Genomic DNA, 23588 nt, shown 5'->3' on the forward strand with positions numbered 1-23588 from the left:
TTACTTAATGGGCAGTGTTTTGTATTCAATATGTTTACATTTTTTTACTTTTCATCCCGCATTTTTCTTCTTCACGAGCTTAGCTTACTATATTGTTAAAAGGCCTTGTTATACCGAGATAAAACTACAACTGTTAACTTATTACTTCATTGTTTCATAAAAAAAAGCTGAAACTAAAGGCAATAAAAATGTAAACAAATAATTATTACTAAACAAATAGCACAAGTAGGTTACAATTCACTATCATAATTCATAAGTCAGATGATAACAATTACAAAATTAAATAAAGATAAATAATCACAATAGCATAAGAATAACTCTTAATTTTCTTAAAAATCATTCATCCATATGTTTTTGTATATTCTTGTTCATCTCGCTCAAAAAATATAATCACTAACTAAAATATTTTGATCTTTATTGAAGCAATGCAATTCGCAACAATTTTAATAGCTTTACCAATTTTTCTGGCCACATATTGTGAATCTCAATTACAAAGTCCAAAATGTTGCAATGTGGCTTATGATTGTTCTTATGAAGAAAACCCTGTTTGGGCATCAACTAGTGGTCAAATTTGTGAGGTGTTTCGAAATGAGTGTGTAATGATGAGTGAGAATTGTGATCGTCTTAATGAAAACAGACCAGGTTAACATCTTAAACAAACTTATCATCAAAACACTTATTCAATAAAATATGTTAATTTTTTTTCAGAAGCTAAAAAGATTTCTCAGAAAAAGTGTCAAGATTTATGTCGCTTACAGAACTGTTTGATGGTCTATAATCCAGTTTGTGGCATTTACAATGGCAAAAGACGTACTTTTGGAAATAATTGCGAGATGAACAAATATATTTGCACAACTGGACAGAGTAATTATAAAAAAGAAATTATAATTTTTCTCAATTATTTTAACGCTAAATGTTTGTTTTAGCTTTCATCGCACTTCATCGAGGTTCTTGTTTTCCAGACCGTACTGTGTAAAAAAACGATAAATGCAAGAAAAAATATAAATCGATATAAAAACTATGAGTTGTAAGTTTATTAAGATTGAAGAATTGGTGGATGCCACGGCCCAGAAAAGAAATTCTCAATCTGTAATTTTTGTGAAAAAGGTTTTAGAATGAACATAAAAAAATAAAATGCACGACTGGGTCGCACGAACTTGCTCTTGGAGTTAAAGTTGCTTACATTTTTAAGACTTTTTATATAGAAATTTGGAAAAAAAAAATAAAATTCGTTTAAAAAAAAAATAAAATAAAATCTGAAATTAAATTGCCCTCCAAAACAAGTATGCAGTTTTGATTGATATATTAACGTGCATTTTTAGAAAAAAAATTTTCAAAATCGTTAGAGCCGTTTTTTAAAAAAACAATTTTTTATAAATAATTTTTTGGAAAAAAAGTTTTAAAATAAAATTGTAATGCCATTTTCTAGACATCACTAATCAACATCTAAAAACAAAATTTCAAAAAAATTCAATGTCCCGTTTTCGAAAATTTGATTTTTCAAAAAAAAATTTTCAAATTTTTTTTAAAAATCCAAAAATTATTTTTTTGGAAATTTAATTTTTGGTTTATATTTAAATTATATAAATGCTTCTTCACAAAAAGTTTCGTTGAAATCGAATAAGAAGTTTCGGAGATATTCGAATTTGAAAAAAACGGTTCTATGGCAGGTACCGTTAATAACGATTTTCGAAAAAAAAAATTTTCATTGAAATATAGACCTCAGCTTAAAACTAATATTTGAATTTTTTAAACAAAATCGTTGGAGCCGTTTTTGAGATATTTCAATTTTACTAAAATCGGTATATGACAAGTACCGTTATTTTTGGTCCAAAAAAATTAATTCCAAAAACCCCTCTGGAGAGTCGCCAAATAACGCTACATACCAAGTTTGACATTAATCGGTCCATCCGTTTAGGCTGTAGCTCCTTATACAGACAGACAGACAGACAGACTGACAGACTGACAGACAGACAGACAGACAGACAGACAGACAGACGGACTTCCGGGACCCACTTTTTTGGCATTGTCTACCATCGTAATGTCATGGAAAAATGTTATCTCAACTTTTTTTTTTTGTACGAATGCATAACTTGATATATAGTACCTATATCGCAAGTAAAAAACGTTTTAACGAATAATCATGTAAAAAAAAAAATAGATGCTTTCAAATAAGCCTACAACATAGGTGTAATTTAAACCTAATGAAAAACAAATAAACGGTGCATTCGAAAAACCCATTATTCATAACAATAAAACAATATAAAATAGTTAAACAATGACAAACTGATATTATCTTTTCAACGTTTGCCTGATCCATTGTTAGTTTATAAAATTAACACAAAAATCACAATAACTAACTTGCGTATGCTTCTGTTTGTGATCACAAATGAACTTATTTTTGTGATAAGAATAATTAATTAACGAACTTGAACACGATTAATTATTATTTATCTAATAACTATCTGATACTGACCATAGGCATTATAATTCTTTATATAAAGCCTGACGAATATCAGTCTATATTTTAGTTTTCCTAATATATCTTTAACCATGATAAAGTGTTCGGTATTATTTTCAAAATTTGCATTTATTTTGCTTGTAATTGCAAGCTCTTGTTACTCTCAATATGTTTTAAGAAAAAGGTGCAACACAGCCTATCGCTGTTCGGATGAAGAAAAGCCAGTTTGGGCAACTACAACTGGACATGATTGCTTAGTGTACAGGAACGCATGTCACCTCTTGAGTGCTAACTGTGACCGAATTAACAGAGATGAGCCTGGTTAGTAACTACATTTATATTGCATATTTTTCGTTGATTTTGTTTCAAGTAAGTACATATGTATTCAAAAATGAGGAGTGCCTTTTCAAAAGGAACAATTTTCTGCCGAGTCCGAATGGCGAATTTCTAGAAAAAATCAACTCTGAATTTGAGCCAGAATATCCTGGGTCTATTGTACTTTCAATTTATTAACCATTATTCTTTTTAAACATTTGCAGAAGCTTTGCTAACTGATAGAGAAGTGTGCCAACGATTTTGTGCCACAGAATGTCCGCCATTTTTTGTGCCAATTTGTGCTTTTCATAATGAGGGAAAAATGCAAACGTTTGGAAATCAATGCGAGATGGAAAAGCATATTTGTAAAACAGGACTAAGTATGAAAAAATAATAACTTTTTTTGCTGTTCCACTAGCAATTTTATTTCTCTTTTAGCTTTCAGCATCTTTCGAGCTGAAAAATGTCCAGATGACCTAGAGTTTAAAGAATAAAATTTTTTATAAAATTTAAACAAAAAATCAACAATTAATTTAGTTAAAAACAATTAAACTTGATCAAAACAGTTATTGTTCAGGTTCAACTTTCAGGTCATTGTTCTATTAAAAAGTTTTGTAATTAAATTAATAAAAGAGGTTTTAAGAAATAAATTAATCAATTTTATTGCATGTTTGAATAGATAATTTATTAGATTGCGGTAATTAATACATATACCTATCTTGATAAATAAAATAATACAAGTGTATACATACTTACAAACAAAATTAAATGAAACACATAGAAGATCCCAAATAATGTCGTTTTCTTAAACCAATAAAAATTGACTCTGACTCCAACTAACTTCGTGAAAGTGAAGATGATGAGGAGAACATTTCTGGTAAGTCTCAAATAATTAAAGATATAAGATTAATGAAATTAATATAAGATAATGAAATATATGGAAAATAATGCAATAAGGCACTCCCTTGCTACAAGAAAGGATGCAAAAAACGTAGAAAATTTACTCCTGGCAAACTACTTGTGGTAGATGAATTAGTATTCCAATTCAATGATTGACTGCAAATAAAAATTTATAACCCTTCAAAAGCCAGTAAGTACGGCTTTATAGCGAATAAAATGCTATATGTGGTCCTACGAAATTTATATTCGGGATCAACTTTAGCAATGGAAGGTATTGACAAGTCGAGATCTGTGTGAAGCTCTTCAAAGTGAGGAGTGAGGGCCAAATGAATGTCTATTGACAATTAATAAACAAGCTTACTATAAGCAGCGTACCGATCTACTACCATCACCGGTTATAAAACAAACCCCAAACAAAAAAGAAACGAAAGCATTGCTCGACAAAAGGATGGATGGGTGAATTACTTTGCTTAATTGGAGTCATAAACGTGATGTTCTTATGCTATCTACTTGCATAAGAAATGAAAGGAATCGTATGCAATAAGTCTGGAATTGTGAAAAAATTAAGCCGAACGCTGTTATATGTATGTAGGCCAGTCATTATGTCGGAAAAAACAGCTTAGAAATGCAAAATGACCGAGAAAGCTAAATTTTGGATATGTTGTAGAGGATGCTTAAAAAAGCTTAACTTGAAGTTTTCGACCAAGATTTCCTATGAGCTTTTTCCGCCATTTTGAAAAAAAGGATAAAAGGTTTTTTGACAATAACTCGGCTATCTGACGAGATGCGAAAATTTTACAAGAAGCTTTTTTATAGCTTTTAACGAACTCTACAATTCATGCATACACATTTTTTGTGTATCATGAACCGTTTTCGATTTATCGATTAAAAAATTCAAAAATTTAGGACATGCTATTTGTTTTTTGACATAATCTATTTTTGGGTGATGAATATCGAAAAAATTATTAACATAAAATTTGTAGACCACATTCAGACCTTCAATGTCGTATTTTTATATATTTTTTGGACAAAAATTACGACTTCCAGCCGGCCGCAAAGTCGTTTAGCCCGCGCCCACCGCCAAGCAAGCCGCCCGTTCGGTTGTAAAAAAAAACAATCATTCATGTTTTTTTTAATGTTTATATCATTATATCAGTAACACATACATACAAATGTATGTATTTATTTAATAAATAATGAGAAGAAGATGGTAATGGTTTTTTTGTTACCCCAATTTTACTAACCCAAATTTTGTAAATACAGTATACCGGCTTTTTGTGTTGATTGTGCATTTTGTAATTTGCTTCAATCTCTATATTATTTAGTTCATAAAAATTGCAATTAGATCAGTGCCAATAATTTTTGAAAATAAAAAAATTATTAGCAGCATATATGTGGTTGGAAAATTTAGGATAAATGGTATATGAAAGCGGAAAAATAAATTGCCCAGAAACTAATTGGTGAAAAGGGGGTGGGTGAATGCCTTGTTCGATTTCACTAGTCAAAAAGTTTTTTTTTATAGAAATCAAAGTATATTTTTCTAATGATTTTTTGTATGCTGAGCTCGAATCTTTAGTCAGAAAAATTCTATCACGTTGAGATACATATAACAATGCCAATACATCACAAAAATAGTGTTTTGAACGTTCAAAATTCAATATCTCAAAAACTTTGCACGTTAGAGCTATTCGAATGCTAGATTGAATTTAAGAAGGTCAAAGGCCATTAGAAAAGTATAATTTGGTTTCTATGGAAAATTATTTCTCGCAAATATTATGTCATTTACGGAAAAATCGATCTTAAAAATGTTTTTTTTTTATTCAATTTTTCTCAATATTTTCTAAATTAAAAGTATAGGTCTGAATGTGGTCTACAAATTTTATGTTAATAATTTTTTCGATATTCATCACCCAAAAATAGATTATGTCAAAAAACAAATGGCATGTCCTAAATTTTTGACTTTTTTAATCGATATCTCGAAAACGGTTAATGATACACAAAAAATGTGTATGCATGAATTGTAGAACTCGTTAAAAGCTATAAAAAAGCTTCTTGTAAAATTTTCGCATCTCGTCAGATAGCCGAGTTATTGTCAAAAAACCAGTTTTATCCTTTTTTTCAAAATGGCGGAAAAAGCTCATAGGAAATCTTGGTCGAAAACTTCAAGTTAAGCTTTTTTAAGCATCCTCTACAACATATCCAAAATTTAGCTTTCTCGGTCATTTTGCATTTCCAAATGTATATAATGACTGGCCTAATGTAGATAGTAGATTATCACAATGCTAAAAAAGGCACAGATAGCTATCTTGATTCTTGAGTGCGGCATCGAAAGGGCGACTGGGTAATTTTATACTGTTAAAAGTGATTGTGAAGTGTATAGTTTACGGCTGCAGATTATTTGTGAAAAAATTAAAGCAATAAAGTTAAAAATGTCGTAAAACGAAATAGTCTTTCAGTTTGTTTTTGTTTATTCAGAAGCCAACATTGAAATTGAATCGTTTTTTACGGAGTGGGGTCTTGACCTTTGGTTTATAACATTTAAACAAATCAATTTATTTTTTGATCTAAATCTGTCAAAAAAAACTGTTGCACCTACTTAATTGTAGTTGAACAGATCAATAATTATTTTTTTTTACCAAACGAAAACACCATAACAAACGAAAGTCCAATGACACGTTTTTCTCGTAGTATGGCGGGATCATAGAGCTTAGACTAAAATAGTGGTTCCTGTGACATAAATATTGTTTTGACTTGAATTTATTGAAAAATACCGATCGTTGTCACATTTATGAAATGTTTACAATAACAAGCAATTAAGAAATAAAAGACTGCAGGAATTGACAGAAAAAGCACAGAAGTAAATCCCAATGCAAAAAAGACTTTGTCCGAAAGAGAATAGCAAATATTTCCAAATGCAATTTAAAGGTACTATAATAATAATGAGCTTCTCTTTTTAAGAGACCTTTGCAACTCCCAAATCCACAAGTATCTAATGGAAGAACCACAGAGGGTTTTTTCATTGATGGAAATACTTTAATCCCTCACGTTCAACATTCCGCAACATCTTTAAAAAAAAGAATGAATGGCATGACAAAAAACCCGTACCTACTTTTTTCTTATTAAAGTTTGCCCCAGTGAATCATCTTAAAACTAAAAAAAAATCTAGAAATACAACCACGAACTGAATAAACAAACATGATTCCGTACAGAAATTGTAAACAAAATATATAGGTACTCATTTTATTTTTTGTATGTATATTTTTTGTTAAACATTTTTAATTAAGGTACTTTTATTTAATTGTTTTATTTTATTTAACTTCGTGTCTTATCGAAAATTATTTAAAAGCTTGACTCACTTCAACAAAACTTCACAGTTCTATAGAATTCGTTAATCTGATTTAAAGTGCGATGAAGAAATTTTTTGTTGTTTTATTCTATTTAATTGGAACTTATTGTGGGTGTCAAGCTCAACTTCGACCACGACCTTGTAACATAGCTGTAAGATGTTCTGATGAAGAAAAGCCAGTTTCGGCAACAACTAATGGTTTATTTTGTGACGTATTCCGTAACGATTGCATTTTGTTTAGTAGAAATTGCAGTCTTTTAAACGAAAATAAGCCTAGTAAGAAATTTAAATTATAACAAAAATAAGTTTTTTCATTTCCATTTTCCATTAGCATACACAAAAATAACAACACAACAATGTCGACAATTATGTAGGGAATTAGTGTGCTTGGCAGTTTTTCAACCAGTTTGTGGGATATACAATAATAGATTGAGAACTTTTGGCAATGATTGTGAAATGAGCAGACGTATTTGTTCAACTCAAGAAAGTAAGTTTTAAGTTAGAAAGCAACTGTATGAAAATATAATTTATTATTGTTTTATTAGCCTGGAGCTTGTACAGGGCAGGAGCTTGCCCACGATAGTCTTGTGGAAAAAGAATTGGACAATCACCTTGATCGGAATAAAATACGTCAGCTTCGATAACTTGCAACAACACGTCTTCTTTGAAACAGTAACGAACTAATAAAGAAAAATCATTTCAAAATGCGGATTGTCTTAAATTTATTGAATAATAGCTAGATTCATTTCAAAACGGAAGTGATATTTTACTGGACTTATTTGGAGTATTTAAGTTCACTTCACTGGGAGATTTACATTTTACAAACTTAACCTTTGTGGTAAATGTCAGCAGCTACCGTTCATATTTTTGGCAAAGCTCAAAGCTCTGCTTGGTTTATTTGACAGTGGAACCAGCAAAGGCTGCCTATGGGGAGAGGCTTTAATTTCTTTCGAAGGCACCGACAAAACTTCACTAAATTCTCTTCCGCAGGAAAGTCAGCCGCAAATTAACCATAACCTTGACCAATGCATGGAACGGTTTTTTGGTCATGTATCACTTTTAACTGACATACACAACAGTGCCAAAAAAGGCGATTTGGAGTGACGAGAGTAATCTCGATTTTTTTGTCTTTAAAACGCGATTCCGTGTTTGATTCAAGGAGAACGGCTCCTGTATTAAACTGTGGATAGAACAGTCAAACACGGAGGAAGCCGTGTGATGCTGTAGGGGAGTTTTGCTTGGGTGCTTTGTTCGAAACAGGAAATCTAGTTCAAATCAATGGCACAATGACAGCCAGTGTTAACACTGCATTGCATTGCATTGAACATTGAAGAGTCTCTCCTGAAGGTCGGTCTGGAAGAAGAATTCATTTTTCAGCAAGACAATGACCCGAAACCAACCAAGAAAATAGGTATTTCTTGTGAAAGATTTAATTTAAACCTTAAAATTGATAACCTATGCCCCAATTATCTGACACCATGAATAACATAAAAACCATTGATTAGTGATTGCTAAAAAAATGACGATAAACATTTTGAATTACCTTTGATTTAAATTAAATATTTCGATTCCTAGGGTGACCAGCTGTTGTTTTGCAAGAAAATTTTATCTGTATGAACATTTTAACCAATTCAAAATTTGTTAATACAGATCAGATGGTCACTATATTTATTTGGTTTCAGTAATCTCCTGAAATTTTTCAAGCAAGCTGCAATTCTAATCAAGTCTTTAGGTAAATCTCTGTATATTCGGCACATCAGTCTGAAAAACGAACTTCGTATATTCATACTTATTTTTATAAACATCATGAAATTCTTCGTAATAATCCTATATTTTTGTATCGTGCTAACATTTTGTTCAATTTATACTGAGAGTGCAGTTAATCCCAGATGTTTGGTTGTTGCTAATTGTGCAGCTGATGCTGGCCCTGTTTACGCTTCTACCAATGGAGGCAATACTTGTGAAAAATTTATGAATGTATGTACTTATATGGACGAATGGTGCAAGCATGATGAACATGGTTTACCTGGTAGGAAATTCAGTTTTTTTTTTTTTTTAGATACAATAATTATTTTTTTATTACTTTTCAGAATTAAAAGAGGTCTCTAAGGATAAATGTAAAACTGTGAATGAGCATAAATTTTGAAAACATATTTATTTCTAAAAACATTTCAATTTTTGATGAAAACTTTTTGCTACTCAAAGAAATTGCTTGTTCTTTTAAATATTCATAAATAAAGATTTTTTAACAGCATTTACCATTTACAATTTTTGGTTTGAACTTTGAATGAAAAGACAGTTGCTCTGGAACAGTGAATTTAATACTAGTTTATGGAACGAAACATTTTTCAGGAATTTCAACAATTTTTTTGATAAATCGGTCAATATTGCCATGTTCTGCATTTCACCTTTTGCGAATTCTCATCCCGAAAGTGTTAATTTGAGACGAAACAAAATTGATTCAGGGACCCAAAAGTCTAGATACGCCATCTTGGTATTCCACTTTACGGTAATATTTCAAAAACGGGAGCTGATAAGATATTTCTGACTTCAGATTCGAGTTTAGCACATAAAAAGTATATACCTATCTTGGTCTCGGCACCTAAAAATTTGAAGACTTGTGTAATATATTAGGATGAAATGGGATTGTAATTGCTTCTGGCTTACTTGAGTTCCACCTGCACCAAAACGGTAACAAACACACACAGTAACAAAAGCAGTAAGGTATTCAAGGTTAATGTATAGCCGGTACTATACCATAGAAAAACCGATTCAAAGTCGTTGAAAGCCGGAGGAAACTCTGTAAGAAACCGGTTAAGAGCCGTAGAAAAGGTAAGGGAAAAAAAGTGAGCCTTAAGAAATCATAAGAAATTATAAGCTTAAGAATGGCTTTCACGTTTTCCACTTACTTTTAAAGGTGAATAATAAATAATTCCACAAACAATAAAAGAAAGCACGTGTGACACAATTGTCGTGCCTTGTGTATTATGTTTTGTTTTAAATTTACTCAAGTGGCATTAAAATAAATAGTAGTTTAATTTAAGTATGAATTATATTTGTGGAAGCACTAAGATATTGGTTCGGGGGCTTTTATAAACTCTGCTTTGTGGTGTCGTCAGTAAATTTAAATATCTAAAAGTCCTTTTAAGTTTTGCTATGGCTTTGAAAGGACTCTTCTCAGGCTTTTAAATTAAGGCAAAACCTTGTGACTATGTAAAAATCGTTCAATATTTGTTTAGCCAGTAACACACTATTTTTTTGAGCGTTTAAACACCGAAAAAATATCATAGAAACAATCATAGAACTCGCGTTAACCAAAAATAAGTATTTAACTCTTAAAGCCGTCCCTGATGTCTATGAATTGTTTACATACAAAAATGTGTTTTATATTTTGTTACTCTATTTAAAATAAGTGATATGAATAGATCGTGTTTTAGTTTTCCATTAACTGTTCACCAAAACAATGCAGCTTTTAGTATTCCTGTTATCATTTCTCGTGCTTGTAACATTGTGTGCTTCCCAAGATTATTATGACGAAATAAAGGAAAAACCGTGTAATTTAGCATTTAGATGTAGGACTGGGGGAGAACTTGTGTGGGCTTCAACTGACAATGAATCTTGTGAGGTTTACCCAAATAATTGCATGTTCGAGAGTTCCAATTGCAATCGTCAAAATAATTATGAATCAGGTTAGTTTATTTTTAAGTTGCGATAAAGTTCAGAAAGTGAGTAGGTACATATTGAAAAATATTATTCAACTTAAAGTAAAGCTACTGGCACAAATAGATATTTCCATATTAATACAAAAATCACCCGAAAATACGTGTTGTTAAGAATAAACTTTAGTTACTCAAGTGGCGCAAATATAAAAAAAAATATTTACACTTAAAATTTTGTATTTACAGAAGCAATAGATATTGGACAAGAAGAATGTCAAAAACTATGTAAAACATCTTGCGTAGGCAATGGGACTCCAATTTGTGGATATTATGAATTTGAATTGCGAAATTTTGGAAGTCAATGTGAAATGGATAATTTTATCTGTGCCACGGGGCAAAGTAAGTATCAAAAACATGCTTTGAATATTGTTTCTAAGACTTGATGTATTAATAAATAAAATCTTAATTTTATATAGTTTTCGATCTGTACAGTGAAGGATTATGCCCAGCCTCCAGTGTTATCGAATTGTATTCAAATTTTTTTTAGTGAAATAAATTCTATGAAAAGTTTTTAAGTAGTTTCAGTTTAGTTTTAAAGATTAATTAAAACCTGACATTATTAGGGTTTTTGGATTATCCGCGTTATAGGGATGGCGGTTGTTAGTACAAAACCCGGTTTTTTTTCTTTTCGGTTAAACCGGTTGGGTTTAAACCAGGCCAAAAAACCGGTTTAAAAAAAAAAAAAATTTTCTGTTTTTTGCATGATAACCAAAAAAAAATTTAACTTAATTTGTCAACCAAAAAAAAAAAAATTTTCGAAGAAAATCCCTAAGCAAAGCTTTTTTTTAGTTTGATTTCGTTATAAGAGTTCTTAACTCACTCTTAGTAGGAGTTTTGAGGAATTTTTTAAGCTGAATATGAATGAAAATTTATAATAAAATGGTTATAGTAGAGAGAGGGAATGAAAGTTTTGAGGGTTTTCAGTTTTTTGTCTCGTAGGGTCTTTTTTTCTGTTCGACGTTTTTTTCAGCCGGTTTTTTCGCAAAAAAACGGTTTAAACCGGGAGAACAAAAAAACCAAAAAAAACCGGTTGACCGAAGCAAAAAAACCGAAACCGGTTTAAACCGGCCGGTTTTTCCCAAACCGTATTCACTGTATCCTTGTTGGTGTGAAGTGGCAATTGGATAGATCGTGATTAGTTAATTTAAGGGTTCCACGTACGAGACAGCTTAAAACTATCGTCCCGATTGAAATTTTGATGTCGTTTTATTTCGATCGCTTCACGAACCAGGTGCGGTATATAGTGAGATTCTTTTGCTAGAACCTTAGCTTGATCGAAATGGATCCAGTGGTGTTCATCTGGATGATCGATACGATTATATGCTCACATATGATGGCAGACTTTTCCCTTTGTTTTTTTGCTAACAGCGCTGATGTGCTCTTTCAGGCGTGTAGCAATGCTCCTCTGAGTCTGTCCTACATATGAAGAACAACAGCTGCATGGTACTGCATATACTCCGGGTGTTTCGAGGAGAAATTAATCTTCTGGTGATTTGAGGGAGCTTATCATCTTTTTACAACATAGGTATCTCTGTAAGATTTTTTCCCACTCTATCGGTTATACCCTTTGAAAAAGTGTGGAAACGCCGGATCTCAAATTTGCTGGATGGTGGTGGGAATCAGCATGAAGATATCGGTTAGTGTTCTTTTTCCATTGTAAATTTTATCTTTGGGTGTAGTGCGTTAAGGTGTTCAAAAAAATTCAAATAGCGGAATTTTTGAGAATTCAGAATGTATCATCCATATATCTCAGCCAGACTCTTGGTTTTTCTTTCGAACTGTACAGAGGTTTTTTTCTCGAAATTCTCCATCCAAATATCTGCAATCAGAGGAGCACCGCCATCTTTTTGCAAATAAAATTGTCCGTTAAAGCAGAAATAGCCCGAAGACAGAAATCCAAAAGAGGCAAATAGTTCTCATTGATGCCGGAGGTTGGGATAAGCTCGCTGGCAGTTTCCCGGTGACCACGCTCATTGCAATTTGAAGCGAAACGGTCGGGGTGAGTACAGTAGTGAACTCACTTTATATTTCTATATAATAACGCGGATAATCCGAAAACCGTAATGTAATGTCATGTGTTAACAACCGCGAAAACCTTAAAAGTTATAATTAAAACCTCATGAAGTTTTCAAAGTAAAATTAAATTTTCATGCATAGTATTCTTTTCACACCGAATAATAATTCATAATATATATTTTGAGCAGAAATCTCCAAAACTCATCGAAATGTACTAGATTTCTCATACAATCTCTGTTTTCAAGAACTTGTATAACAGTATTACACTTCCATTCTGTCTTTGGAGGTGGCAAGCTACCAAAATATCATTTCTTTGTAAACATGTGAGTCAAGTGCATTACTGATTACTCTGGATTCTTTTTTCTTTAACTACTTTAAGCGTTACCCGTGAACAATGACGTGGATTTAGTAGAATTATGTACCCTTTGGGGTGCTTGATTAACGTGAGTACCCTTGCCTGTCACAATCTTCCGTCCTTCCCAACCAAAAGGACCACGAATCGCATTCATTGTAATATTAAGCAGAATCTGTTGGGGTCATTTTACCATTGTTTGATGACTTGCGTAGTCTAGGTAACAAAGGATACTGAAAACGTGAGCACAAGTTCCAAGAGTTCTGGCTTCCGATTGACAAATACAATATTATCCCATTATTGCGTCGTCGTCATCTTGGATTTCATCGTGAATGACGTATGAGATGAATATTTGATGAATTTTTGCTCGTCTCAGTCTAGAATAAATTCGGAATTTTATGAGGTTATGTTAATTGAGAAGGCCATCATCTTGCAATTCTTCTTCTCGCTCTTGGCTCTTTTTGTCCTGAACATATCCTGGGGCTGAATTCACCTGATAGACACCATTCCATATGTCAGTTTCTTCTTAACAGATTAGATATCCACATCTAGACGAGCTTGTACAATATTTGCACTCCTTGTTCGTTTTCCGATATTGTTCTCGCTATCTTGACAGTCGTATCTTCCATTTTTAGGAAAGGTAATGATAGCTCCTGTAAGCCTATACCTAATATTCACCAATATGGGACGCATTTGGAGTGTTTACAATTTGGCGAATCCCTAGAAAAGATTGCAAAGCTGCCCCCTGGAATTGATGGGATCTTATAACATGCCGAACTCCTCTCATGAGTATATAGAAATGATATGGATATTGATGTCGAGATCGTAGGCAGATTCTCACATTCTCCGGAATGAATAAAATTAAAACGGTCTATAGTTATCTTATCCCAGTGGTAATACTTTTTAAAAACTCCTATCCTGAAGGAAATTAAGCTTGATACAAAATTTATTGGACGATAATCGCCAATTAGATAATCGAAAAAATTGCAAGCAATGTAAGTTCTATTTATTTATTTTCTCACATTTTCACAAAACTTGAATATACTAATGGTGCAGTTACTTCGTGAGTTAGTTAAATAGTCCTAAAGCGAAATAATATAATGTATGCATTTGACTACTTGTACAGTTGTATCAAAAGCAGTTCTGGTTTTTTATTTATAAAATTTTGTATATACAATTTTTAAAGAAAATCAATTTTTTAAATTAATTTTAAACTTTTGGTCAAGAATTCATGCCTAATTTTTTAATAAATGTAATTTAAACATCTCTCTTGAGAAATAATTTGCCATTCTGAAAAAAAAAAAATTGTTATAAATTTTGTTATAAACTAAAATAATTTAGTTTGTTCTCACCACCAGGATTTCCAAGTACATTATCGGCGCACCACTGATCCATAAACAAGCAAAGATTTGAGAAGAATTTGCAAGTATATCCACCATCTGGTGACCCATAAACAAATGGAGCTTCTTTGTCACACACAGGAGGTGTCAAACATGCTTCTTCTCCAAATCCGAAAGAAAACGCAGGAGCACTATTGAGTGTAAATACTACACAGATAGTAAGGAATAGAATATAAGTACGCATAGTGTAGGCTTAATTGAATACTAGCAATTGTTGACTGATTTGGAAAGTAACTGATTCAAAGCCTTAAATACTTTAATGTTCACGTTAAGGCTAAATGGGAAAAATATATGTTTTTTTTTTTATATAGGTTTCGCATAAAATTTAAACACATATGTATTTACATGGGCTTTTTGTCAATATTTAATTAAGTTTAAACAAAAAAACAAAATTGCCAATGCCTTCTATGAAGCTTGGTGTTGTTTCTTATTTTGTTGTTTCTGTTTGTTTTATTTTAAAATTTAATCAAATGGTTTAAAATAAATATTGATTTCTTAATATCTGCTAGGTAGATTCATATAATTTTTTTGGGAAAGCACAAAATTTGCACTGATAACAGCACCTAACCTCCAGTCTTCGAGGCTTTCATTAAAAATGTATCACCAGATAGAAATAAAACACGTTGTGTTTTAATATTTTCAAAACTTTACATTAGTTTGTATTTCTCATTTATTTAACTTATTTTTATTAGTCAGAAATTCCAATTCCTTTTCTCATTTTGCATATTTCCTTACAACACATTTCGGCAGTTCTCCTTAGAAATTTGTATTAATTCTAAAAAGAAAACATTGTTTAAGTGTCGTTAAAATAAGTAATGTTAAAGCATTTCCTTACCAGGTTGGCCAGCATAGTCATTTCTGCACCATCCTTCATTGTAAGAACAAACACTACTGAATTTCTGGCATGTATTTCCACCGTCATTAGAAGCATAGACATAATCAGAATCACTTGAGCAAACTGATGAAACTAAACATCGTGGGTTAATTGGACGCTCCGCAGCGGAAACACAACAATATTGTAATACTGCACAGAAAGTGAAGAAAAGAACGAAATTTTTCATGATGTATTATCTAGTCTAGTCTAGATGGATCTTGAAGACGACACGTTAGAACAGGTGTTTGATGACTACTGGACAGTTTGGCTTTTTTTTTTAGCTCTTATGTATGTTCTTTTAGTTCTATCTGACCTTAGGCATTATTAGAGACGTGAAATAGAACCTGTTTAATAATAACACCGGCACACAAAAAAAAAAGTGTCATGAACCAGAAACCAGACCTATCTTTCTATATGTTTTTGGGCACGCTGAATCCGAATTTGAAGTCCATTTGGCCCCATCACCCTCCAGTTTTGAGCTGTGAGTGCATTTTGTTTGAATTTTTTGGAGTTTTTTCCATTTTTCTCAAAACTGAAGGGTGACCGGGCAAAACGGACTTGAAAATCTGATTCAGCGGTCCCAAAAACATATAGAAAGATAGGTCTGCTTCCTGGTACATGAAACTTTTTTTTTTGTGTGCCGGGTATGACAGCGACATGTCGCGACAGTGCTAGCACACAAAAAAAAAGTTGTATGAACCAGAAACCAGACCTATCTTTCTATATGTTTTTGGGACCGCTGAATCCGAATTTCAAGTCCGTTTTGCCCGGTCACCCTCCAGTTTTGAGAAAAGTGTAAAAAAGACCCCAAAAACTACCTTTTTTTGAGTTTTTTGCACATTACTCAAAACTGGAGGGTGACAGGGCCAAACGGACTTGAAATTCGGATTCAGCGGGTCCAAAAACATATAGAAAGATAGGTCTGGTTTCTGGTTCATGACACTTTTTTTTTTTTTGTGTGCCGGTGAAATTGCTATGTATTTATAAATAATTTAAATAATAGGATTCAACATGGTGCTTTCGTCATCAGGTATTATCTACTTCTGCCATCAAAGGGCACTTTTAATTTTGAAATTTTTAAGAATGGGATTCCCATAATTTAAACAGAAATATAGAAAACCGGAAAGATCACAACAAGTAAAAACAAAAAACAACGTTTTTAATTTTATTTAATTGCATTTGGAGTCTGCTTTGATTCATCATCAGCAATACACTTTTAAGTTTATGAAAGAAATAACATAATTAAAACAAAACGTATAATTATTTCACTGGGAGGTTGAAATAGGGTCAAATTGGTTTTATTGTGCTTTCATCGGATAGATTTTGTCTTAGTTTCCTAAAGATTTCGGAACAAGGAGATCCAAAAAATGCAGTTTGTTGTTATTTGCGACTTCAAATGTGAATATTGATGTTATCAAATTGGGAATTGATAGTTTCTAAAGTCTCACTTGTTTTATACGCTTAAGACGCCTTTGTTTGACGTTCATTTCAAAAATGGCCATGAAAACTTCACTAACAAAAGGAGAGAATGAGTTTTCCCAAACTGGTTCCAAAGTCTATCTTATAAAAACTTAGGCTAGGCGCACACATGTGATTTCAGTCGCGCGATTATTCAGTCGCAAAAATGGATCACAAGGATTTCAATGCCTGTGAACACTGAACACACATGCTTCCCGAGATTAAAAATTTGAAAATTGTGTCTACATTCATTGAAATTCTTGTCATCTAATTTGCGACTGAATAATCGCGCGACTAAAATCGCATGTGTGCGCCTAGCCTTACCTCCGAATTGGAAAAAAGAAACAATTGTGACATTAAAAACTTCGGTCATATGATATCTTTGTGTTTTGAATATTTTTTTTTAGTTTCAGTTTTTTCCTTTTTAATTCCAATTGTTTCGAGGTGAGTTTTTATAAATTTGACAGCAACAAGGATGGGGATTTTTGCAGAGATACCCAAAAGAGATGAGAAACTTCTGACGTCATACGGGTTTGCCTACAAGCTGCGGTAGACATTTTTGGATAAGTATGCGTGAAAAAATATACATTTTTGGCTAAGTATGCGTGAAAAATCGTACATTTTTGCTTAGATGTGCGTAAAAACACCGTGGCTACACTATGTGTGTTTTTCACATTTATTCACGAATACAAAAGAGATTACAACAACACGAAATAAACAAATGGGTTTTGGGGGGTTAAACGTACGAAAGTTTCCCATCTCCTTTGGGTATCTCTGGATTTTTGGGAAGGGGACTTCTTTGTCAAAAGAAACTATAATTAATGTTTAAATTTTAAGTATTTTCAATGAAGAGTAAGTTATTTTTCACGGACAAGATTTCCAAAGAATACTGTTTCATCTCGTCAACTACCATTAAACTATCATTTTTTCTCCTGGTTTGTGAACTTAGGGTTTTTTGGCAACTCTGGGTTTCAAACGTTGAGTTTCCAGTTTGGACGGAAATATATTTTGGATTCTTTTGCCTTGAAAAATAAACAAATTTGAAACGAAGCTTTTTTAATACAAATCAAGTCAAAAATCTTTGATTTGATAAAAGAAAATAGAATAACTACTGTCAATTTCAAATATGGTTCATGAAACAGAACAAATGTATATATTTGTATAGTTTAATTGCCTCAGTAATAATATTATGCAAACAGAAATTGTTTTTATATCGAGTAAATTCCGCTACACTGTAAGTTTAAATTTGCATTTTAAGTCGCATTTGATACGAGTCAAAGGAATTATTATTATGAAACTTGTTTCGAGACTTTGATCCGAAAATTTCTGCTACCGAATGAAAGAAAAAAATATTTAGATTGCAAATAATTCAGCAACATGAACTCCAATAAACTTTTGGTTTTCAGTTTCTGAATAGAGTCTAAAGAGTCCTTTCTTTTGATGTTTCATTCGATGGATTTGTAGAAAATTTTTGAAAATTCTTTATTTTTTAGACAAAATTAGAGAAAAATATCCAGTGAAACTCACTGTTTCACGTTATATTATTAAGACCAAGAAAAAAAAATACATCTTTTTTCTTTAAGTTGCTCAATTTTTAAAGTTTTTGTCAAAGTAGCTACTTTTTTTTGGTCTAATTTATACTTATCAAGAAGAATTTCGAAAAATTTTAAAATAAAAAAAACACCATTTATTTTTATATTTTATAAGCTTCACATCTTTTTATTTTTACACGTACTCATTTTGTAACATTTTTATGCGAATTCCTCACAACAGCTTTGACAGTCTTCGATAGAAATTTGTTTTAATTCTAAAATGAAAATATACGTTGATACTTGATATGATAATAAAATGTTTTAATAACTCCTTACCAGGTAGACTAGCAAAGTCATTTCTGCACCATCCGTCATTGTAAGTACAAACACTGCCGTACTTTTGACATGTTTTTCCACCATCATTAGAAGCATACACGGGCGGAGCATCACTTGAACAAACTGCTGATACCATACATTTCGGGTTAATTTGACGCTCCGCAGCGGAAACAAAACAATATTGTAATACTGCACAGAAAGTGAGGAATAGAATAAAATTACGCATAGTGAAGGATTAACTGAATACTAGCTATTTCAGACTGATGAGGAAATAAATTGTTTCAGAGCTTTAAATACTTTAATGATCACATTAAACCTAACTGGAATATAAGCTATATTTGTTTTTCACATTTTGTTTTTCAGTTATCATAAAATGTATAGTGTTTTAGTGTTTAGAAAAGAACTTAAACACATGTGTATTTACATAGCCTTTTTGTCATTATTTGAGTAAGTTTATATTTGTTTTATTTTTTGATTTAATCAAATGGGTTAAAATAAATATTTATTTCTTAATACCTGCTTGCGTAGATTCATATCTCATATTTGCGAAAGCACAAGATTTGAGCCAAACAAAAAGTCGCAGGTGCAGACTGCAGAGATACATTCCTTTAACCCGAGTTCATGATTAGATTCAGTTAAAAGAGAATTCTCAACTTCCGTGTTACAGCAAGAAGAACATGTTGAACCTGATAACTGCTGCACCATGCTCTCTAGCTTTTTTGATTTGCTATGCAAAAATTATTACTTAAAATCTAATTTATACCCTTTTTATGTTTTATTGCGTTCAGCTTAGAAAAAAACGCTTCTGGCTGCTGTTGAGCTATGTGGTGAACTTAATATCCATTATAACCATAACCACAGCGTCTTAGATCTTCTTATTTTTTTGGATCTCAACATAGTCTTAGAAATTAGAATTCTTTGAATTAAGTATTTTTGCATTTGAAAAAAAAAAAAACAATAAATGACAGAGGATAGCTTTTCGATTTCAAGTTGTAAATTTTTGGATGCGCTTGAAGGAGACAAGTTCAAGGAATATCGCTATCTCACTGCTGGCGCTGACGGCAGTTTTTTCATCAACAATTACCAAAAAGTGATGTTCTATGAAGGACGTCTTTAAGCTTTCTTTTAGCCTCAACAGAAAAAGAAATGGATGCAAGGATTGAATGTGGGGCACAAGGGGCGGATTGGCAAAAAAAAGCAGCAATAACAGATCGAAATAAAGTGAAGTATCATTCTTCAAGTCAAGTTTATTTAAGTATGTATAGGTAGGTCAATAGAAAAATTAAATGTTTATCAAAGATATTTTTCTTTTATATTTCCTGCCATAGATGTCCAGCACTTCATTAGCTTCCATTTCGGCAGCAAGGTCTTGATGGATATGCATTAAAGCCAATCTTTTCAAACGCTCTTCTGTTATCCTGTTGCGAAGAAATGATTAATGTAAGGTAGAGAAAGTAGTGCTGGTAGTCCCTGAAAAAGTACACAGCAATTGACAAATTGTTCTAGTATTTGGCAGCACCGTTTCTATTTTGAAAGCATCTGCTGGAGATACTGTTTTTTTGGTAATTATAATTTTTTATCATCACTCATTATCATTATTCGGTGTGCCCCCTGCCTCCTCCTGGATCCAACCTTGAACACAGTTACAAAAAAAGTAAAATTCGAAAAAAGTGTAACATTTTTGTTAAACTTGTAACATTGTGGCAACTGGCAACACTGATTTCACAATACGGTTGATTGTACTTCAGTAATTTTCCTAATCTTTCAGTCATCCCAGATTTTCCTCAATTTCATAAGATTTCTTAAAGTTTATTCTTAAGAAATAAGTTTTACTTTTTTTCCTTAACTTCCTTGTGATCTGAAAGAAAGTATTGGGAGTGGAAAAGCTCCTTCGATCCCTTTTGCTGCCTGATTCTTCCCTTTAACAGATGTTACACAAATTTTATTACTTTTAGCTTAAAAATCCGAAGAGATTCAAAAGTTTTTGAATTAATTGAAAACACTGTTTCCTTCTTTCACATTTGTATAAGGTTCACATTGATATTTATTTATGTATATCTACGTATTCCATATTCATATTCATATTAACACATTTTTATCAGTTACTAATTATTCTAATCCAATGTTTCACTATGACAATTCTTCACAGCAACTTTGACAGTCGGATTTAGATATTTCTTTTAATTCTAAAAAAAAAATATTGAGTTTAGTACTTGTAATGATAATAATATAATATTTAATCACTCCTTACCAGGTTTATCAGCGTAGTAATTGTTGCACCATCCATCATTGTAAGTACAAGTACTGCCGTACCCCTGACATGTTTTTCCACCGTCATTAGAAGCATACACGTAGTCAGTGTCACTTGAGCAAGATGATGATACCAAACATCTTGGGGGCGTTGGACGCTCCGCAGTGAAAACACAACAATATTGTAATACTGCACAGAAAGTTAGGAATAGTACGAAATTTTTCATGATGTTTTTAGATTTCTAGATGGATCGAAGACGACTTTAGAACAGCTGCTTGTCGACTGCTGGACTGTTTGGTTAGCACTAGCTTTTAAGTATGAACTATTAGGTTCTACGACCTGAGTGTTTGTTGGAGACGTAAAATGGAACCTGTTTTATAATTGTGTTTTTAAATTATTTAATGAAATGGGTTTAGTGATTAATGGAACTTTATACTTCCGCTATAAAAGGGTATTGTTTATTTTGAAATTTTCGTGGGGTTCCCACAATATTGTCAAATTGTATACAAATAAATAGACACACCTTTTAATTTAGATATATAGTCAATCTGAATGATGTCTCATTTGACAATAGAGACTTTAATAACTTTTACAGGTGATTTCCACAAAAGAAAGCTAAAAGTTGATAATTTACTAATAAACATAAGTTCATTACACTAATTTTTCAGTAGATAACAACGAGAACAAAAATATAACGGATTCAAATGAAGATAAGCAATTTTCTATCTTCAAAATGGACGATTCGGACCTTCTCCAAGTAAAGATTTTACTTATAAGTTCTCAAAAAAAAAAAAAAATCAGTTCCCCAAATACAACTTAATTTTTTCTCTGTCTTAACTCAAATTTACCGAACTGTTTATATTTGTTAGTCAAATAATTTTGAACCTTCTATTGTCAATATCATCTTTCTAAAGGTTTACAATAGATAGCATAAATTTCTATATATTCTGGAAAACCTTTAATTAACTGTTCCAACAATTGATAAAAATACGTAGCATCACTTAAAAATCTTATTTTCCCCAACGATAAATGATTTGTCAAAAACAGCAATGTAAGATTGTTGTTTGAATTGAAACTTAAATTTTCTTGATCTAAATCAAATTATAGGTCAAAAACCGCTTCTATAATGGATTATTCAAAGAAAGTTTTTATACTTTTATTTCAAGATAAATAAGCATAACAAAGTTTTTCGGTTCATATCGTTACAAAATCCTTTGACAGTTCTGCTGAGGAATCTCTTTCAATTCTGATAAAAAATATGTTTATTGAATAAATGTTATTAAATAAAAATATCTACAAAATTATTTCTTACCAGGAAGACCATTATAGTCATTTGTGCACCATTCGTCTTTATAAAAGCAAACATTACCAAACCTTTGGCATGTTTTTCCACCATCAGTGGATGCAAACACTGGAGGAGAATTACTTGCGCATACGCCTTTTACCAAACAACTGGGATTTACTGCACGGGCGGCAGTGACAGAACAGTATGTCAATACCGCACAGAATGTAAGGAATAGCAAGAAACTTTTCATGATTTAGAGTTAGATTTTATATGAACTTAACAGAAACTGCTTGCGAACTGTTGGCAATTTTGTAAACTACGCGTTTAAATATCAGGCGAACTGAGCTCGTAATTAATATTTACTTATTAATGAATGTTAAGTAGTGTTAAACAGTAGTGGGAATCCCACAGCTATATCCACTCATACATAATAAATAGAGTCAGTGAAAGAAAGAATTAGAAGTCTCAAAAAAAGGAATGAGTTTTCTAGTTTTTTTTTCTTTTTTCTTGTATCTCTTTTCTTCATATTAAAGATCATTTATCCCGAATTTCAATTTCAAGCCCCCCCCAAGCCTCCAAAATCATGTTATTATTTAGCTGAATTCATCATAATCTACATGATTAACTGAATCTTGAATGATCGAGCCCCCTCCAAATTCTGAAATGGTTGTTTGTGTTTGTTTGCATAAGTGCCTTAGTTGCCGTGAGGGTTGAGATAATTTTTTTTTAGGATTTGAGTCCAATTCAGAATGTTTCAAATTATTTTTTTGGTATTTTGACGTCGAATTACATTACCGTTAAATTTTGCGAAGCTTCTTATGGAATCAAGTCGTATTTTATTGTCTTAAGTACCTACCTTATATTTTTTCAAAAATAATCTTTTTCTCAAAGATATTGGAAAAAAATTTGTTTATATCTCAAAATCTTAGTGGTCAACATTAAATATCAATAAGAATTTCAATGAAAATTAGTTTTTGAGACTTTCACGTCCTGCATTCACTTGCCGAAAGTGAAATAAGGTGTTCTGTATTTTCTCACTCATTTAAATTTTTTTTATCGAATTCAATTCACTTTGTTTCTGTTCGTGAATTTGGTGCCTTTTTCAATGAATCTGCAATTTTTTGACAAAATATTATCAAAACTTATATTTTTATTGTTTTGTCGATAAAAGATGAATAAAAATAATCATTTCTATCAAAAAACAAAACCGACTTCCATGGATCAAAACTGTGTTTTATGGTTTTTCTAATAGTTTCTATGGCCAGAACTGAACGAAATGAAATGGGACCACATTGCAGCCCCCAGCTTTCCAATACAAAAAGAATTATCAAAATTGGTTCACT

The 23588-nt window shown here is 31.8% G+C and overlaps 4 protein-coding genes and 2 long non-coding RNA genes across 6 annotated transcripts; 5 read left to right on the forward strand and 1 right to left on the reverse strand.

Annotated features, from left to right (window-relative positions):
- Nucleotides 1-425: 425 nt before the first annotated feature.
- On the forward strand, nucleotides 426-1067 carry LOC129915052 (U-Kazal-Dg21.2-like). The gene is made up of 3 exons (XM_055994509.1): nucleotides 426-642; nucleotides 709-864; nucleotides 927-1067. The coding sequence occupies exons 1-3, from the start codon at nucleotides 426-428 to the stop codon at nucleotides 974-976; spliced, it is 423 nt and encodes a 140-aa protein (XP_055850484.1). The 3' UTR covers nucleotides 977-1067.
- A 1190-nt stretch (nucleotides 1068-2257) lies between these two features.
- Nucleotides 2258-3333, forward strand: LOC129914841 (uncharacterized). Its single transcript, XM_055994266.1, has 3 exons — nucleotides 2258-2782; nucleotides 3001-3156; nucleotides 3215-3333. The coding sequence occupies exons 1-3, from the start codon at nucleotides 2554-2556 to the stop codon at nucleotides 3268-3270; spliced, it is 441 nt and encodes a 146-aa protein (XP_055850241.1). The 5' UTR covers nucleotides 2258-2553; the 3' UTR covers nucleotides 3271-3333.
- A 3701-nt stretch (nucleotides 3334-7034) lies between these two features.
- LOC129914847 (U-Kazal-Dg21.2-like) lies at nucleotides 7035-7706 on the forward strand. Its single transcript, XM_055994271.1, has 3 exons — nucleotides 7035-7298; nucleotides 7354-7509; nucleotides 7568-7706. Exons 1-3 carry the CDS (start codon nucleotides 7085-7087, stop codon nucleotides 7603-7605), a joined length of 408 nt encoding a protein of 135 aa, XP_055850246.1. The 5' UTR covers nucleotides 7035-7084; the 3' UTR covers nucleotides 7606-7706.
- Nucleotides 7707-8517: 811 nt separating this feature from the next.
- Nucleotides 8518-9280, forward strand: LOC129914849 (uncharacterized). The gene is made up of 2 exons (XR_008772253.1): nucleotides 8518-9051; nucleotides 9113-9280. It is a non-coding gene; the product is annotated as an uncharacterized LOC129914849 (long non-coding RNA).
- A 16-nt stretch (nucleotides 9281-9296) lies between these two features.
- LOC129915053 (uncharacterized) lies at nucleotides 9297-11228 on the forward strand. Its single transcript, XM_055994510.1, has 3 exons — nucleotides 9297-10711; nucleotides 10928-11080; nucleotides 11158-11228. The coding sequence occupies exons 1-3, from the start codon at nucleotides 10486-10488 to the stop codon at nucleotides 11226-11228; spliced, it is 450 nt and encodes a 149-aa protein (XP_055850485.1). The 5' UTR covers nucleotides 9297-10485.
- A 10851-nt stretch (nucleotides 11229-22079) lies between these two features.
- LOC129914852 (uncharacterized) lies at nucleotides 22080-22556 on the reverse strand. The gene is made up of 2 exons (XR_008772255.1): nucleotides 22273-22556; nucleotides 22080-22206 (listed from the first exon to the last, which is right to left on the reverse strand). It is a non-coding gene; the product is annotated as an uncharacterized LOC129914852 (long non-coding RNA).
- Between the last annotated feature and the right edge of the window lie 1032 nt (nucleotides 22557-23588).

The sequence above is a fragment of the Episyrphus balteatus genome, chromosome 3 (genome assembly GCF_945859705.1).
Source record: "Episyrphus balteatus chromosome 3, idEpiBalt1.1, whole genome shotgun sequence".
Taxonomy (NCBI): Eukaryota; Metazoa; Arthropoda; class Insecta; order Diptera; family Syrphidae; genus Episyrphus; species Episyrphus balteatus.

What these genes read in the sequence shown, in the direction of transcription:
- LOC129915052 (XM_055994509.1), top strand. Translation starts at nt 426, where the DNA reads ATGCAATTCGCAACAATTTTAATAGCTTTACCAATTTTTCTGGCCACA. An exon ending in TCTTAATGAAAACAGACCAG is followed by an intron (nt 643 to 708) that starts GTTAACATCTTA and finishes ATTTTTTTTCAG; the next exon opens with AAGCTAAAAAGATTTCTCAG. An exon ending in TATTTGCACAACTGGACAGA is followed by an intron (nt 865 to 926) that starts GTAATTATAAAA and finishes TGTTTGTTTTAG; the next exon opens with CTTTCATCGCACTTCATCGA.
- LOC129914841 (XM_055994266.1), top strand. Translation starts at nt 2,554, where the DNA reads ATGATAAAGTGTTCGGTATTATTTTCAAAATTTGCATTTATTTTGCTT. An exon ending in AATTAACAGAGATGAGCCTG is followed by an intron (nt 2,783 to 3,000) that starts GTTAGTAACTAC and finishes AAACATTTGCAG; the next exon opens with AAGCTTTGCTAACTGATAGA. An exon ending in TATTTGTAAAACAGGACTAA is followed by an intron (nt 3,157 to 3,214) that starts GTATGAAAAAAT and finishes TTTCTCTTTTAG; the next exon opens with CTTTCAGCATCTTTCGAGCT.
- LOC129914847 (XM_055994271.1), top strand. Translation starts at nt 7,085, where the DNA reads ATGAAGAAATTTTTTGTTGTTTTATTCTATTTAATTGGAACTTATTGT. An exon ending in TTTAAACGAAAATAAGCCTA is followed by an intron (nt 7,299 to 7,353) that starts GTAAGAAATTTA and finishes ATTTTCCATTAG; the next exon opens with CATACACAAAAATAACAACA. An exon ending in TATTTGTTCAACTCAAGAAA is followed by an intron (nt 7,510 to 7,567) that starts GTAAGTTTTAAG and finishes TTGTTTTATTAG; the next exon opens with CCTGGAGCTTGTACAGGGCA.
- LOC129915053 (XM_055994510.1), top strand. Translation starts at nt 10,486, where the DNA reads ATGCAGCTTTTAGTATTCCTGTTATCATTTCTCGTGCTTGTAACATTG. An exon ending in TCAAAATAATTATGAATCAG is followed by an intron (nt 10,712 to 10,927) that starts GTTAGTTTATTT and finishes TTGTATTTACAG; the next exon opens with AAGCAATAGATATTGGACAA. An exon ending in TATCTGTGCCACGGGGCAAA is followed by an intron (nt 11,081 to 11,157) that starts GTAAGTATCAAA and finishes AATTTTATATAG; the next exon opens with TTTTCGATCTGTACAGTGAA.